The sequence below is a fragment of the Sinohyriopsis cumingii genome, chromosome 1 (assembly GCF_028554795.1).
Source record: "Sinohyriopsis cumingii isolate HCF-2022 chromosome 1, ASM2855479v2, whole genome shotgun sequence".
NCBI lineage: Eukaryota > Metazoa > Mollusca > Bivalvia > Unionida > Unionidae > Sinohyriopsis > Sinohyriopsis cumingii.
Window position 1 is genome coordinate 176532476 of NC_142961.1, and position 17263 is coordinate 176549738.

General features: G+C 35.0%; 1 protein-coding gene across 1 annotated transcript; it reads right to left on the reverse strand.

The window, feature by feature from the left end:
• Positions 1-4195: 4195 nt before the first annotated feature.
• LOC149808444 (lysosomal proton-coupled steroid conjugate and bile acid symporter SLC46A3-like) lies at positions 4196-13927 on the reverse strand. Its single transcript, XM_089950625.1, has 4 exons — positions 12807-13927; positions 9124-9207; positions 7908-8064; positions 4196-4490 (listed from the first exon to the last, which is right to left on the reverse strand). The coding sequence occupies exons 1-4, from the start codon at positions 13912-13914 to the stop codon at positions 4415-4417; spliced, it is 1425 nt and encodes a 474-aa protein (XP_089806751.1). The 5' UTR covers positions 13915-13927; the 3' UTR covers positions 4196-4414.
• Positions 13928-17263: the final 3336 nt, after the last annotated feature.

Sequence of the window (17263 nt, forward strand, 5' to 3'; positions counted from 1 at the left end):
TTTTTTTTAGTTATTGGCAAATTGAAAGGCTATCTCTTTTCGAGAAATGTGGATGGCCCTGAAAAGGGCCTTTTTATTTTGGTGCAGGGGTGAGTTCAAGTAATCAACTTTAACTGCCTTAAGCCTTTGCCACGGCCAAGGCCTACTTCTGGACTGCGTAATGTTGATGATGATGATGATTGGGTTGAAATCACTAAGGGTGGTACGGTAGGCTTAGTCACAGGGTTAACGTGTTTAGCTCGGGAAGGTCGTATTCTCTTCGGTCGTAATAAAGAAGTCTGATACATTTGTTTCAGACTTCTTAACTCCGCTAAAATGTCCAACAGTACCGTAACCGTTTGATTTTCACCCTCTTGTTTCTTTGCTGCTACTTCTTCTTGCTGTTGTTGCTGTTGTTTTCTTCTTACCTCTTCTTCTTGCTGCTGTAGGAGAAAAGCTTGTTCCGCTTCCTTTTGTCGTTGTATAAATTTCTCCAATTCTTCTTTCTGTCTCTGTCTAAAATTCTCCACTTGAGGTAATGAAGAAGGTAACGAAGGTTCCGGAACAAATTCTTGCGAGGTAAGAAAATCCACAAAATCCCAATTCACCTCTTCTGAAAGTAAGTCCGGGTTCCCTTGGGCGGTCTCCCCTGCTGGTGCACCCCAATGGATCGTTTTCTGAGTCTCCGTCATGTTGAATCACTGTCGCATAGATTGACTGCACACAAGCGCTAGCGAATCTATATAGACCACGTGACGTCACAGACTGCTCTCTTCGGATTGGATGCGGGCTGACTGAATTTTGTAACGCGTGTTCGGATTGGTGAATGAACTCAATCCTTTTGAATCCTTCCTCTACCTATAAATAAGCGCAGTTCACTGCATTGATTCACCTGTTCTCGTCGCTTCAAGATGTGGACCACAGTCGAATCATCCACCCTTGTGTCTTCAATGATGTTTAGGACGGACATGCTCATGTATGTCCGGTCCAAGTGGACCGTTGTCGACAAGTCAGACACCAGTCTGTGGATACGAAGAGTGTACGTAGAAAGACAAGGTTGCCTCAAGAGGACACTGATTTATGGCCCTCGAGTAAGACGCACCTTGAGGACAAGAAGATGCCGCAGATGCCCTTTATGTTAATGGATACATTAACATAAATCCAAAGGCCCTTTTCAGGGCCACCCATATTTCTCGAAAAGAGAATGACTTTCAATTGCCTACCCCTTTTTTTTTTTTTAAAAATAATTTTAAAAATTTAAAAAAAAAAATATCCCATATTCAATTTCCCTTGACGCTAGACAGTCCCACGATTTTTTTCTCCATGTTCAATTCCCCTTGACGCTCAACAGTCCCACGATTTATTCCCATGTTAATTTCCCCTTGTCGCTCAACAGTCCCAAAATCTATTTCCCATGTTAATTTCCCTTGTCTCCAGAGTGTCCCACGATTTTTCTCCATGTTAATTTTCCATTGTCGCCAGAGTGTCCCAGGGGTCTCTGTAATGCTAATTCCCATTGTCGCTAGGGTATCCCACTTCACTACTTATATGTACCATAGGTGCGCGGTATTACCGAAGTATTTATACTGGTGGTATGTACCAAGGTACTTTGCTTCAGTTAATGAAATCAAATATTTCTTGCAATGAAAACATAATAGAGAGTTTAAATGTACTGTAAAAAATAAGGTGTCTGTATAAAATTGAATGTATTTAAGTACTATTCTGTGAAATTCGCCCTGAAATATGCTTGGAAGCAGAGTGTGTATTCAGGAAGTAGGCTGTAAGAATATGGGTCACTTACTGGACCAAAACCTATGTATCGTTAGAGAAGTAAGGAAAGATCCACTTGCCTGTGACTGCAGTTTAAATCCATTAATAGATCCCATACATGTTTGAAAAATTCAAACCTAAAGAGTAAATCGATATATATATATATATATATATATATATATATATATATATATATATATATATATATATATATATTAAACTAGAGACAAACAGTCATACATATAATTATATTGTTATAAAGGATATACAATATATCAATTTAAATTATACAATTTTATATAGTGCATTAGCATTAAGTCCATTAGGATACAGAGTATCTAACTTATGAATCCAATAAGTTTCTTTTATGAGTCTATTCATGTCACCATGCACAATATCTACTGGCATGAAAGAAAAATCAAGTAGAGAGTGATTATTGGTGTTAAAGTGTGTTGAAACATTAGAGGAAAACTGAGGATCTCTATAATTTTTTATATGAAAGCGATGATTATTCATTCTCTTAGAAACTTGTTGTAGTGTTTGTCCAACATATTGCATGCTACATTTTTTACAGGTTATTAAATAAATTACATCAGTTGATATGCAGTTAGTGTTATCGCGTAGAGAAAATACCTCTTTTGTATTAGCACTACTGAAAGAAGTACTTTCTCTTATGTTTGCACTTTGAGAACACCGGTGTCTGTTACATTTAGATGACAAAAAGTGTATTTTTTTTATTTTCTGTCTGTTTAGTTCTGATTAAAAAATCTTGCAAATTCTTGTGCCTTCTATAAGCGAGAACTGGTTTAATTTTGAAAAGTGATTTGACGCTAGTTTTATTGGATAAATTTAGGAGACTATAATATTTATTAATTATACGACCTATATTAGGTAATGAAGGATTATATTGTATTGTGAAAGGAATTACATCTCTCTCTATTTTACATTCTGCTGTGTTTAAAGCTTCATGTTGAGTAAGATTAAACGCTTTGTTCAGTGCAGAATCAATTATGTATGTAGGATAATTTCTATTTTGGAAATAAGTTCGTAATTTATTCAAAGAATTTTGTAATTGACAATCATCTGAAATAATGCGTCGGTATCTTTTGGCCTGGCTATATGGAAAAAGACGTCATCCGTAACTTTCAAAACATTTCGTGCCTGAAGAAGCATACATTAAATGCGAAACTAGTTGTACAGAATTTTCGGCGTTTGTGTTGTCTTTTTATCACAATTATATATATATATATATATATATATATATATATATATATATATATATATATATATATATATATATATATATATATATATATATATATATATATACATACATACATACATACATACATACATAGCCCCGGTTAAGTACGTCACGTGGGGATTTTTAAGAGGGTTGTACATTATATGTAATAAAACACCAAATGCTTAATTCACATTTTTAAAAGGATAAATTTTAAAAAATTAAAATAATGTTTCATTAAATGGGTATGTTATAAATACAAAACCACACAAGTACTTTTTCCGAGGCGGGGTAAAGAACTCGTATGTTGTGGGGTAGCAACATAGGTTTCGGTCTGACGGCCACTATATATTCTTACACCGCATTATAAATGGCGGGGTGTCCGAAATAACAAAAGGGTCCTGACTTTCCTCAAATGGACACTAACGCAAATAAGTCTATATAATCAGAGTGTCAAATTTCAAGTGAAAAGGGACTATGCTTTTGTGTGTGTGTGTGTGTGTGTGTGTGTGTGTGTGTGCTGGGGTTTTTTTAAGTGGTCGGTCCAGAAACCCCGGTAACCCAACACCACCCTCTTTGGCCCTAGATTAAGATAATTGCAATAAACTGAAAAAGAACAATGCAAAACTAGTTGCTAATAGCCTCGGCTCTTTCGACTCTCATTGAGCCTGTTCCAAAAGGCAGACAAAACAGGGACAAGGCAAAAAATAAACATAAAAGTTGTCCAAATTACAAAACGTTTACATAACTAGTTCTACTGCAATAAAATATGAAAACGTTTGATGTTTCAACAAGTTGACTTCAACTTGAATGATGATGTTGTATCCTAGTTTATATCAACCTACAAATGGCCATCTGGTTTTTCTGTAAATTGGCCATACCCTAAACTATATCCCGCATATTTCCTTTTTTCAGTAGTAATTACAGGTGAGTGAATGACTAATAAGCAAAATGAGAAAATTATTTATGACACTCATTGCCATCTTTAAAAATTGTCAAATAGTTCTCATTGATTAACAAGCAATATTTTGAAATATGCACTAGGGTTCGCTCTCCTTTTTGCTAAAAATTTAAATGGTTATGGTTAGATACTGCTGACAACTTACGAGCCACTAGGCTGAAACATGTGTGATGAAAGGGTGTGTGTCGTTATTTTTCAATGGGGGAAAAAAAAACATAAAATTAATTCATTAGCAAGGCAGATCTATGTTCCCTGTTATTGGTGATGCTAAACATGATTTCACACAGATCATGGTACGAGAAATAGAATAAAATGAGAACACACAACGTGAAAACCAATGTTTAGACCGTTTCTAAAACCTTTAAGTGAGATATTTTAACCATATCAGTCCCAAGAGACACTTTAGTTACTGGGATACAAGCAGGATTGAACTAAGACAAAACCCCACAGCGTAGTCTCAATCATTTCTCATGGAGGGTATCTTCTATGCGTATGTATCCATCCCTTCTGTAGGTCCGTGTACCGAATGCAAGTAACCTGCAATACAAGACAACATGACTGATAGTTAATGATACTTGCATGTTGAGTTTTGTTATGCACACTCGAGCGTGAACAGTAAGTAAATGTGACCTATTTTGCCTTCTATAATGTATCATCTTCCGCAATGAATACAGTCATCACGTTTGAGGACTGTATGTAAGACCGTATCTATGAAACAAAGATAAATGCAAAAACTTAACTATTTCACTGAAACGATAAATGTAGGTCGCTGTAACCAACCTTTTTATTGACCCAGAAAATAATAACAATGCCAAAGATATGGGTCTTGTGAACATGATGTAGTCATGCTGATGCAAAGTGAATGAGCAATATAAAGTTTGGATGTGACACTGTCTGATGTGTCATATAGGTCAAGTAGATATAACACTTTGCAAGTATTGTAGTGTTCACATTATGGGGCTCTACTTCACTAGTACATAAAACCGCATCTATAATCATTAATATGGACATCTTCATAGTTTTATTTCTTGTGTCATAAATACAGGTTACTTTTGAAGAAAATAAATGAAATGACTTTTGAACTTTAAATATTAATACAAAATAGAAAGAAAAACAAAGGAAAAGAAACAAGAAATAGAAAGGAAAAACAGGTGTATCATTTACGAGTACAAAACGAGTACACACCTTTCTTCACCATTGAAATTCAAACGAGATACAATTTTGTTCCAACCTAACCAAGGTAACAGTTCAACAAATATGCATATAAGATGTCGTGTGTCATTTACTAGGTTTACAAAACATGGTTCAGTTAAATAAATGTTTTTTCCTTCACACTAACCGATTTTGTGAACATAAGATTACTCAATCAGTTGTGTGTAAAATAACCATTTGCCACCAAACGTTTATATTCTCATTTTTCTGAATGCATTGTATTTTTCAGCATTGAAATAACATTTAATAAGCTTTAAAAATTTGACAAATGTGGTATGTGTTGATAATATTTACATTTATAAATATATATTGTTTGACTAAATGGGTTCTACTTCAGACAGAGATGTCTCTTTGATTTCGAATATTAAATTTTCCTTGACAAACATAAGTTTTTCGTGTGATTGCGCTTACTTTTGATCCATTGTAATAAATAATGTAAAAATGCCTGTGACATGTCATAATCTCAGAAGATATGAGATATTGTTTTGAGCATGGAACATAAACTGAGACCAATCTTATGTATTGGTAGGCTATGGTATATATATATATATATATATATATATATATATATATATATATATATATATATATATATAATCTTCATTGCATGCATTTAAGGTTTGACCACTTTGCAGTTTTATATGGAAACATGCAAATTTGAGGTCAATCGATTCCAGTCATGTTATTAAACTGACCATTCTTTATTCGGACAGATGTTGGTTCTTCATCAATTTCAATTATTTTTTACATAAGAATTGAAACCACTGTTGCCTGTGGTGCATATAATAATCGCCCTCCAGGATTAATACAAAGTTTTACTATTCACCAAACAACAATATCAAGGAAACTTGTAAAATACAAATATGTAACGTGGCACACGTGCCGACAACTCTGTAGGAAAAGTGAAACCGATAGCTTGCCTCTTTTTTGCAGACAAGAGGAAAATAAATTTTTCTGTTTGAAAATTACTGTTAATCAAAGTCAATTTAATTTATTCTTTACTCATACGTTTATTCTGCTTGGTTGCTTGGTGTTCGCTCGGTTTTATTGCTATGGTTACAAAGGTGGAAATGATGATGCATTTCGTATTTGATCAAAATGTGGGGTATAGTTATGCTGCATGAGCAACTTAAAAAAAGGAAACATCTAATTAAAAAATAAAAAAAATAAAAAAACAGTTGGACTCTCCTGGGCACAGAATCCTGTGTGTACTCAGCACATCCCCGTTTAGTACGTACAACTGAGAGGATTCTCACCATGAATTTCCAATCGTTACATCCTCGGCTATTTACGTTGCGAGTCAAAAACTTAACGCTCTGAAACATCGGAGGTTATATTGGCTGTTTTCGGTGACGGATGTCAGCTTAAATGTGCGAAGATTATACCCTCATGAAAGATATACGTTGAAAAGAACACTCGACGTTTAAACCATCATTCTGACAACACAATAAAAAGCGTGCGCAGCATTTTTGGACGAGGTGTGCGAATATAATAGTGTCCATGAATCAGCATAGGATTTCAAGCCGCATTGTTACTCTGGCATGCTATCATACTAATAATATTCCATGGCCTCATTCAGAACAAACAAATCTTCATTCTGTATTGCGTGCTTACAGACTGAAAACATACAATAATGTTAAGTTCTCCAGTCACACAGAAAAGATCAATTATCCGAGCAGAGAAATAACCTGAGTTCTTTTTCTGGAATATATATGAGGTCATTCTCTAGCATGCGACTTAAAGGTTGAGGACGTTCTGATTTTGGGAAATTTTAACAATAAGAGCCCCCTAGGCCATCTCATGAAACGAACCTAACATGCCACTGGATGACATGACAAAATACTACGTCACTGTAATCATTAAATCTTAAGTATTTATCTACTTTTTTTTACAAAAATACTTAAAAGTAACATTCAGTTAACAATACATTTTTTAGCTTGAATAAGTTTAATTGACATTATTAAGTTATATAAGTTATGGGAAAAAATCGTCAGTTCCGAACCAATTTGAAAATGCGGAAATCAATTAGACTTGTGCATCATAGATTTTTTTCTGACATGACTAAACAGGTTGAATTGGCTCCGAGTGGGGATTGGCCACAGGTGTATTTTGTCACTGTTCGGAATACTAGTAACCTTGGTAATTTCTAAAGGATTCATGTTTAGAGTTTAGCTAAACAAACGTCATCAAAACAGTGATAATCTCGACCAAACTAAATTTCTGAACACAAGAAACATAGGGCACACTGCTGTTTTTGTCGAGTACTCTGTTCTCTGTTGCAAACTATGCTATTTTTGTTGGGTCCATTAGTCTCAGTTTTCTCTTTGTGCGTGCTGTGTACTTAACTTTGTTCCTGCTATTGTCAACTTGTATAATGCTGAGAAAGGCACTCCAATAAGGAAGTGTTCCTTTTCATCAAGAAATAAAAACAGCTCAAAACACTGGTATCTAACTAGCGTTAAGGGATAATTTTTTTAGCAACATTTTCCATGCTCTCTCTTTCTTTCTCGTAAAGGTTTTTTGGAATAAATGCCGATATCTTCCAGATTTTGCAGATGCTATTAATGAGATATTTTCAATAGAAGACTATTGCATGGAATGACAATAAACACTTTTTCCAGTACCTAATGTAGGAAAATATCCATATATCTTCTATCATTAAATTCGGAAACATTTTCATTATTTTAGAATATGTTAGAAATTCTAAACGTTATTAGTTTGCGGTACAAAGAACTAACTTACAGAACCAGCAATAAACAAATAATATTGGATGCAGCATACACCAAGAAGACGGCTCCAGAGAAGAGGTTCAGGGTGGCTGAGTAGATTGCATTGGCAAGGACGGCACTCAACATCTGACAGATAATGGTAACTGAGGACATTGTGGAGAAGACAGCACCTGAAACAAAATTGATGAATATACTTGATATTAGTAAAGCTCATAAAATAAAATCGTTATTTACTTTTTTAATTGCATTAATGTAACTCAGATCATATTACACAACAAAAACTGGTAGGGTTTTGTTTCTGTGAATAACGGAAAACTGGTATCGTTTGAACACTTTTCAATAAACAAAATGTGAAGATTATTTGACAATGACAAACACTGTTCACTGACACCTTTGTTTGTGCTCAAAATGAGATATAAAAAATTGATACAACAGTCCTATTTTCTTTTTTCCCCATTCTTTCCTGTTCATTTTCCCAGATATTTTGTCATCTGCAGCTGTCATCTAATGATATTATGAATATAACTTCCTCAGATCATATTTATTCTACATGCCAAATCATGAGAACAACCAGGTTTCTACAACAGTAACAAAAACGTCTTCAGATAGAATTAATCCTCTACAGGAATCCATCGAAGCAAATTCAAAGATAGGAATGAAAAGAACGAAAACTTATTTAATTAATACACAAATACATTCTACATTCTTCTGTGAACAGAGGTGATTTTATTTATTCCTACTGTAAATAGCGTTGATTCCATGTTACAGGTATACACCCACCCCTTTCTACACGCACGCTATCAATTTTAATGTTTCCTTAGTTTTATTTGTTGTTGTTGTTCTTGTTAGGGGTTTAACGCCATTTTTCAGTGAATGATAAGCTAGACATGGCGTACCGAGCCCATGTGGGGGTAAATGGGCTATATTCAAACAGACGTGACTTTTTTCCACAAATCCATTTGAGCAGTCCATTAAAACATGGCCGCCAGAATGTTAGTAGTAACAGTAAAAGCAACAAGTTCCAGTAATTAAATTTTCCCACGATAGGAGCGAATCAGTAAAGAGAATATTGCGCAAGAATTTCATGGGCTTTTTTGGACCAATCAGAATTACATAAAGTGATATGTTAGAATGTTATAATATCAAAAATATTAAACTGCACACACTATAGATAAGTGAACCGACTATGTGATAAAAAATGGGTCTATCTCTTCGCAGGGAGTCTGTACCTTGTTTGTCGGGCGGAGTCAGACAGGACATAATGCTTCGGATCACAGGAACTGTCAGGTTCCCGCCAATATTCAAAACATTTACTGAAATCATATGGATCGTAAGTTAGCCAAATATCGAGTAAACACCAGACTAATTTGCAATTTTCGTATCTGTGAGTAAATATATGGTATTATTATATGCTCATTTTTCCCCGTTAACTTTACATTGTCAGAATCGTTCAGTATTCCCCGATACTGAACGCGCGCGACAATACACATATAGCATTCACGTGCATAAAGGAACTACTTTCTATTGTAAACAATACAATGGACGCAGGCGCCAGAACTTTTGATTTGTACACAAATCATGTACACTCGCGTAAGAGGCTCTTTACGTTGTGGTTGTTTAAATTTGTTTCTAAATGAACTGAAACATGTTTCGTGGACTGCAAAAAAACTGTTTTGGCACATTCCGCGTTGATACAATGTTACGGATTTAGGCTAGCTATATTATATAAAAGACGGAAGACAAGGTCCTTACAAATAACATACAAGTGACAAGTCATATACTCTCTTTAGCAGGTGATAAGAAAAGCAAAATAAAATATACTTACAATTTTACATCCTGGATTTCCTCAAAATGTATTTTCTTAATTCTGCAAATCCGAATTAGATAAGTCATGTCATAGGTTTTCAATCTGGATTACACATTTCGAAATTGTGCTGTAATTTCGATGATAAGTGCAATTGCATCCTCCTTACTGCACTCAAAATGAAATAAGCATTAAATTCCATAGCGTCTGTTTGATAATTGTAATTGAAAGACTTCATATTTTTCCCACACTATGATTTAAAACATTCAATGACAGAAACAGAAACACATTTGCAGACGTAAACACACTTCTCCCGCGCCACTTCAATCCGATGTATTTCATGTATAATTTGCACAGATGAATCCAGTCCAAAATCACAAACTTTCGTCGAATCGAAACAAAATACCAAAATATGTTCATTCCAGATCAAATGAAAAAGTTGTTGCAATGCGCATTCATTCACAATATGACTGCAAATTTCAATTTTAACTAGACACGCCATTTTCTTTCGAAAGTTATGTCAAGCGCGCGACTAAGTTAAAATTTATCTGGGCGTTGTTATGTGCTCATTAATGATGATGTCATTGTGTAATGACAAATCTGCGCTTGTGTATATAGTTTGGAATACGGCATTCATTCATTTACGTTTTTTCTTGTAGAGTATTTTGTTTATGTAATTAAACCTTAGGTAGAATAAAAAAATGAGCATATAATAAAAAGGTTACTGCGTTTGTATGGGAAAATATGAACTCGTTTTGTCGGAAGGATATACTGCACTCCCAAGGTCGTGCAGTATTCCATCCCAAAACTCGTTCATATTTTCCCATATAAATGCAGTAACCTATAAATATGTTGTTTTTTATAAACACTTCTTATTTGCACGAACACTCGTTATGGCGACACAAATTATCGCATTGACTTCATTGCATAAGGTTAGAGGGTAATATTCAAGTCAAGTTCATTTTCTACCTGACCCGAATCATTTATTTTGGTTTCGTAAACAACATGTTTATCTCAGTATGAGTGTAGAACTTTGGAAATTCCCCAAGAATTGCCAGATCTACTTGCTGTTTACTACATTCTATATTATAATTTTAGTAATATAACTAAGATTTTATTTTGTAAACATCATGAACCTTCTAGAAGGAATAATTTGTTTTAGAAAATGCTGATTTGTGATCTGAGGTCCGGTTGAGGACTATACAATCTTGCTTTTCTGAAAAGTAATTATTCGTGCTTTAATATCTTGGCAGAATCAGTAGTATTATTATTGTGTTCAGAAACTCATTTAGGCTGGAATTTATTCAAATTATTTATTCACTGGAAATCCAGAGTGCTCAGCAAAAATAACTTTCTAAGGAAAATATTTTTGAATTTATAGTGAAATTTAAAATAAGGGTATATATATTCTTGGATTCTATTAATGTGATCCAACAAAAGACTCTTGGTATATTACCACTAATCGGCCCATTACAGGTACATCTACACTTTAAGCGTTGGATTTAATTTGTATTTCCACTGAAGTTTGGTCAGAACTTTAATTATTCGGACTTTTGTCTATAATTCTAGAATTATTTGGGATTTAATACGCAATACCGAAGTTTCGTTTTGTTACATTTTCACTTTGTATTCTAGGGAAATAAATAATTTGTTGAATTTTTACAAAGCTTGTTGTTTTTAACTCTTTCAACTACTTGTCTTAAGACCATGGATTCTTATTACAACTGTTAAGGATGTCTGTTTCATCAATTAAATTTATAATATGGCTTTATTTAAGACATTTTGATTAATGACATTTATATTTTTAATTCTTTAATTCAGTGGTTAGCTGGTATTATAGTAAATTACAAGCACAATACATGTAGATTCTCGTTCATGATTCAAGGCTAGGTCAAGTCAACAACCAATTTGATCCAATATGCAACGCCATTAATTTGAATGGAGGTCACATAAACATTAAGTGAAACTATGAGCTGTATAGATATCATGCACGCCAAGTTGCTGAGTGGCTGAATAATTTGAAAAGGTCAGAACTTGACTGATAGATTATTTCACAATCTAAGGTTTTAAACGTTTGAGAATCTTTAATTGATTCAAATTTTCTTGATTTTGTTGGGCATATAGAGACTATGTAAAGGAATTAAAGCACCATCTCAAGATTTGTCAGTTCACATCCGGCTTTTGTAAGAGAGACATGAAATCGTGATTTATTTATAGTTGTTTGTTGGAATAGTGGAGAGGACAATATGAAACTGAAACATGTAATGCATATCGGATTATGTAAATATATTCAATGACTTGAATATTTAAATAGCTCTGTTGGATTATGTGAAACTTGCAACGACTTCAGCGACATTCTACTTTCATGGGATTACATTGAAGTAAAACCTTTAGGATTTAGAACTGATTCCTCAAAGATGCTACCATGTTAGCAGATAAATCAATTGTGAAAAGTGTGAAACTGATAGTACAAATTAGGATATTCCTGGAATTCATACAATTACTGATAGCACAAATTGGGATATTCTAGGAATTCATACACTGTAAGTTATTGCTAATTCTTTCACGCTAATTCTTTCACTTTGTTTGATTGCTTGTTTTAGGTAATGAGTTTATTTTATACTTTAGAAAATGTAATGCTTGTTTGGTTTTACTTTGTCTTTTTACTTAAGTTTAAGCTCCTAGACGTAACACAACACAAATTGTAATACTAAAAATGAACATTATTTAGAACTGTTACCTTTGCGTCCATTCTTTTCGACAATAAGTTCTATCATAGATGCCTGTCCTACGTCTTGACGATTGTAGCTCAGCTTTTTATTACCAAACTCTTTTAGTTTTCTTTATCTGCTAAGGTGTTAACGAACAGTCTCCAACGGTTTGCTCTTCCTAAGTTTTTGTTGTTCCTAGGATCATTATGTAAGCATTGGTATATAATTTGATACAATTTTTCGTCCGCATTTTAGAATCATCATAACCTCAATATTGCATCCTCAAAAGTTCATTTCGAGTATTGTAACAGCATATGCCATGAAGCCAGAAGCGTTTTAAAAGCCTTGGCTTTGGTTCATGGTCAAAGAAACAGTGATTTTAGATGAAAGTACTTACCTAGGTAAAGCATGAGACTAGTTGATGCCAGGCCCTCCATAGTGTAGACCGATGCGCTGCAAACGGTTCCTAAAATGGCGATGTGAGAATCGGTAAGACATCGCTGGAGCAATTTGATCAAGAACATGCCTATAACCTGCTGTCCTAACATTCGCAATGCTGTATACCAGCCAATTTGAACCGGGGTCCAGCAAAATGGTGACCCTAACTGGTAAAGTGGTTCAATTGCAAAACTTCCGCCATTGCTTATTGTACATATAAAAAATATTATTATAGATATAATGTAAATCCATCTTTTTCCAACATTTTTTGGATCAAAGTAGAGTCCTATGGCATCTTTGACGGTCTGTAATTTAGACTTGCGTTGCGCAAGTCTGTCACTGAATGTCTCCGGTAGTAGAACAATTAATGTGACTGACAAGAGATAGGCTCCAGCAGCCATTACTGAAGGCCAGAAGAACCCCGTCCATTCAATTACATATCCAGAACCAAATCCAAAGAGTGCCGAGCCTAAACCAAATGCGATTTCTATCAGCACGATACCAAACGTCCTCTCTTTACCTTTGCTTGTAATGTCTGCTGAATATATAAATGCTACTTGTACCATGGTCGGAACTGACCCCGTCATGCCTTCTATTACATAGGGAATAATATAATAAATTAGATTCCAGTCAAAGTACATACAAATTGCAACCATAATTGTTCGAAAGAAGCTTCCAAGGCACGACACATAGAATAAGAACTTTCTACCAAATATGTCTGTATATGAACCCAAAACCAGATTAGAGAATATTGCAATGATGTTTCCAGCCAGAGGAATCATGATCTGCCATTCTGCGGACTTTTCCTGAATTTCCGACTGTACTCGATAATGTTGACTGCTTTTATTCACTTCGCAGGTAGACGAATCATTGAAATGGGTAGAATCATATTCATTTCTCCTTATCTTGTCCCGGATGAACTGGGAGAAATCGGTGAATGCCAAGGTATAACCAGAGACGTATAAGAATGCTATTGGACCCACCAACCAATGTTTGTAGGTTCTAATGGCGACTGCTGGTTCATATTCCTGTACACTGGCTTGCTGAGATAAACTTTTAGATGACATTCTGTAATTTAGGAGTAATCTGTCAACGAAAAAATAAAAAATATACGTAACCTGTTATGGAGCAATAAATTCTATCAAAACAATGAATTTGATTTAAATATATTTACTGCAGAAATATCAAAAGAACCAACACGAAACATGTATGTATGTATGTATGTGTGTATGATAAATAAATGATAGATATGGGTCGGTTGGTTAGCTGGCCCTAAAGGTACTTTAGACACGTTATTGGCCCTATCAGGGAGAATAAATTGACACTTACTACCTTTCCCAAGCAACATCTGAGGCAGCCGACCTAGATTGGCTTCGGTGGGTATTGAACCCACAACCATTTGATTACAAGTTTGTTGTTCGGTTGATGTGGAGAAATCGATTTCAATAAAACAATGTAATACCTTTGAGTCATTAGTCGGATCAAATAGTTACTCACGTGCTCTTTCGATATAAATCAAAGTTTATATATATATTTGTTACATATATTTGTAAATGAATAACAAACATATGATTTGTCGTTTTCTCTGTAAACTAATCCATGATGAATTCCACATCTTACAAGGTGTAACTTCATTGTAATATTAATATGAAAACTATCGTCACTATCGCTCAGCCTACAAATCACATGAAGATAACATATCTCGCATAAAGTCATGCGGATGAAAGAAACTTGGATAATGTCATAAGCAACGTTCCCTCTAAGATGCGCGTACGCGCGGCCGCGCAGAAACTTAAGACATACCTGCGCAACTGAAATGTTCTTCGCTCAAGTCACCGTAAATCGTAATGCTTGCACAATGCAGGTGAATTGTTCTCCGCTCAAGTCACCGTAATGCATGCACAATGCAGCGCGTATAGCGCGCACATCTGCAATTCCCTTAGAGGGAACTTTGGAACTCATAAGTCCCACGATGACAGATTATAGCTACATCTGTTTGTTTGTACGTGTCTCTCTTTATATATATATATATATATATATATATATATATATATATATATATATATATATATATATATATATATATATATATATATATATAATATTTTTATATAAAAAGAGGAAATCAGATATAAAATAGAAACAAAACCTCAAGATACGTGTCATTTATAGGGTATTTTTGAGTAGTTTATCCTCAACTATATATTACGAAAATAAGCAATAGATACAAGAAATTGAAAGAAATTATGCGTTTACCGACATGATTTCGACCATTAAAATATTAGCATTTTTAGTCCATCTTATAACTTTCTATAAACTGTAGATAAAAGCAGTAAGCTATAGTAACATCCGTAAACTGTAGAAACATCCGTAAACTGGAGAAATATCCGTAAACTGTAGAAATATCCGTAAACTGTGGAAACAGCCGTAAACTGGAAACATTCCGACTTATGGTCTTAGAGGGCAGTAACTCAGATAGTAGAGCGTCAGACTAGGGTCAAAGGTTCATGGGTTCAATACCCACCCAGGTTGACTGACCCGGTCCGTAGGAAAGGCAATTAGCTCCATTGTCCTCGGCATGATTCAGTGAATAATGCGTTTAATGTGCCGTGTAAAAGCAGCTTTCAATAGACAACCGTTCATGTACTCAAGTCAGATGATGTGTAGGGCAAGACGAGTTTACAGTTATTGTATTCGGGCAGTGTAATTATTTTTATCATTTTTCTGTTTCGATTAAGTTCTTTCCGTTTCAACAATGTTATGATAGTTTTACGTTCATTATGTGCTTTGTTTATTATGAGTGCCATCTCGTACGTTTGAGAAGAGTGCATGGACTTCATAAGTTATTTTGAAAGTTAATTTTTTTTTAAAATACTGTCAGTGTTTGTAGTAGGAACATAATATTGACGTCACAAATATAACTGTCTTATACAAAAGCTCGGAAAATATTCAATGTCTGAGAGAGACATTTATACCTACGTATCTGCGAGAAATGTTGCAATCAGATGGTGAGTTATTATAAGTGCAAATGTAATGAAATATTAGAATATACCATTTGTCAGGGCATACAAGGGGGGGGGGGGGCAACCGGAGATATATCCCTGGGGCCCGGACCAATAAGGGGGACTGGAACCCGTGACCTCCCGCATCCGAGGCGGAGGCTCTAACCACTAGGCCACAGGAGCGGTGTACACACGTAGCAAGCAAATTTTCTTTTTAATTTATGCTAAAACACAATATATATAAGATTCAAACAGCCGATTTCTTACTGTATAGGGGCCCCGAGTGGCCGAGTGGTCCAACGCGCTCTCCGTTACGGATCACTGCCATCTCACTTCTGTCTGCGTGGGTTCGAGTCTCGGATTCAGCCAATGTGGGTATGTGAGAAAGCTTGTCAGTAGCTTCTCGTGGGTCGGTGGTTCTTTCTGGGGTTTTCCCGGGTTCTTCGTCCACCATTAATACTGGCCGCCATGTATAGCCTATCGTGTGCTGAAAAATGACGTTAAACCCAACAACAACAACAACAACTTACTGGATACAGCGCTATGTCAGCGATAAGATTCAAACAGCCGATTTCTTACTGGATACAGCGCTATGTCAACGATAAGATTCAAACAGCCGATTTCTTATTGGATACAGCGCTATGTCAGCGATAAGATTCAAACAGCCGATTTCTTACTGGATACAGCGCTATGTCAGCGATAAGATTCAAACAGCAGATTTCTTACTGGATACAGCGCTATGTCAGTGGTTCACCGTTTATGTTTGCTGTGCTTTGTGAATATTCGCACAGAAAGTATAAACACTTACGTAATTATCCTTTCCAGTTCAAAGCAAGATAACACATTAAAAAGAAACATGTGCACCTTATTGGATTTAATCTCAAATACGTACCTCTCGACTACGTAATCGTCCAAGAATAACGTGAAATTTATTGGTCATGTTATCCGTATCTTTTAACGGCCACTAAAAAATAATATTTTGCTCCAGTGAAATATCAAGATTATTTCACTCAGAAAATCCAGCAACTCACGGCCTTGTATAAAATAAATATTTTGTATTAAATTTTGCTTTAAATGCAGAATTGAGTTGAAAAATATAGTTGGTTGCTGTTTAAGGATAGTAAATCTACAACATACTTACCACATGACCTTCACGTGTTAAAAGATTTATTTGAAATGGACCTTATTAGAAGGACTATGACTATAATGTTAGTGCACTGTATAGGTCATTTCCCTTTGTTACAGCAGTACATTTTTACAGGGTGTAAGTCAAAACATAACCACGAATGTCCCGTGAGGTTGAGCCGTGTTCATAAGATACATCAAACAAGTTATTTTCCCTCTCGGGAAAAAACCCACAACATTACTATGTAGCTATCTCTCTCTCTCTCTCTCTCCCTCTCTCTCTCTGTTT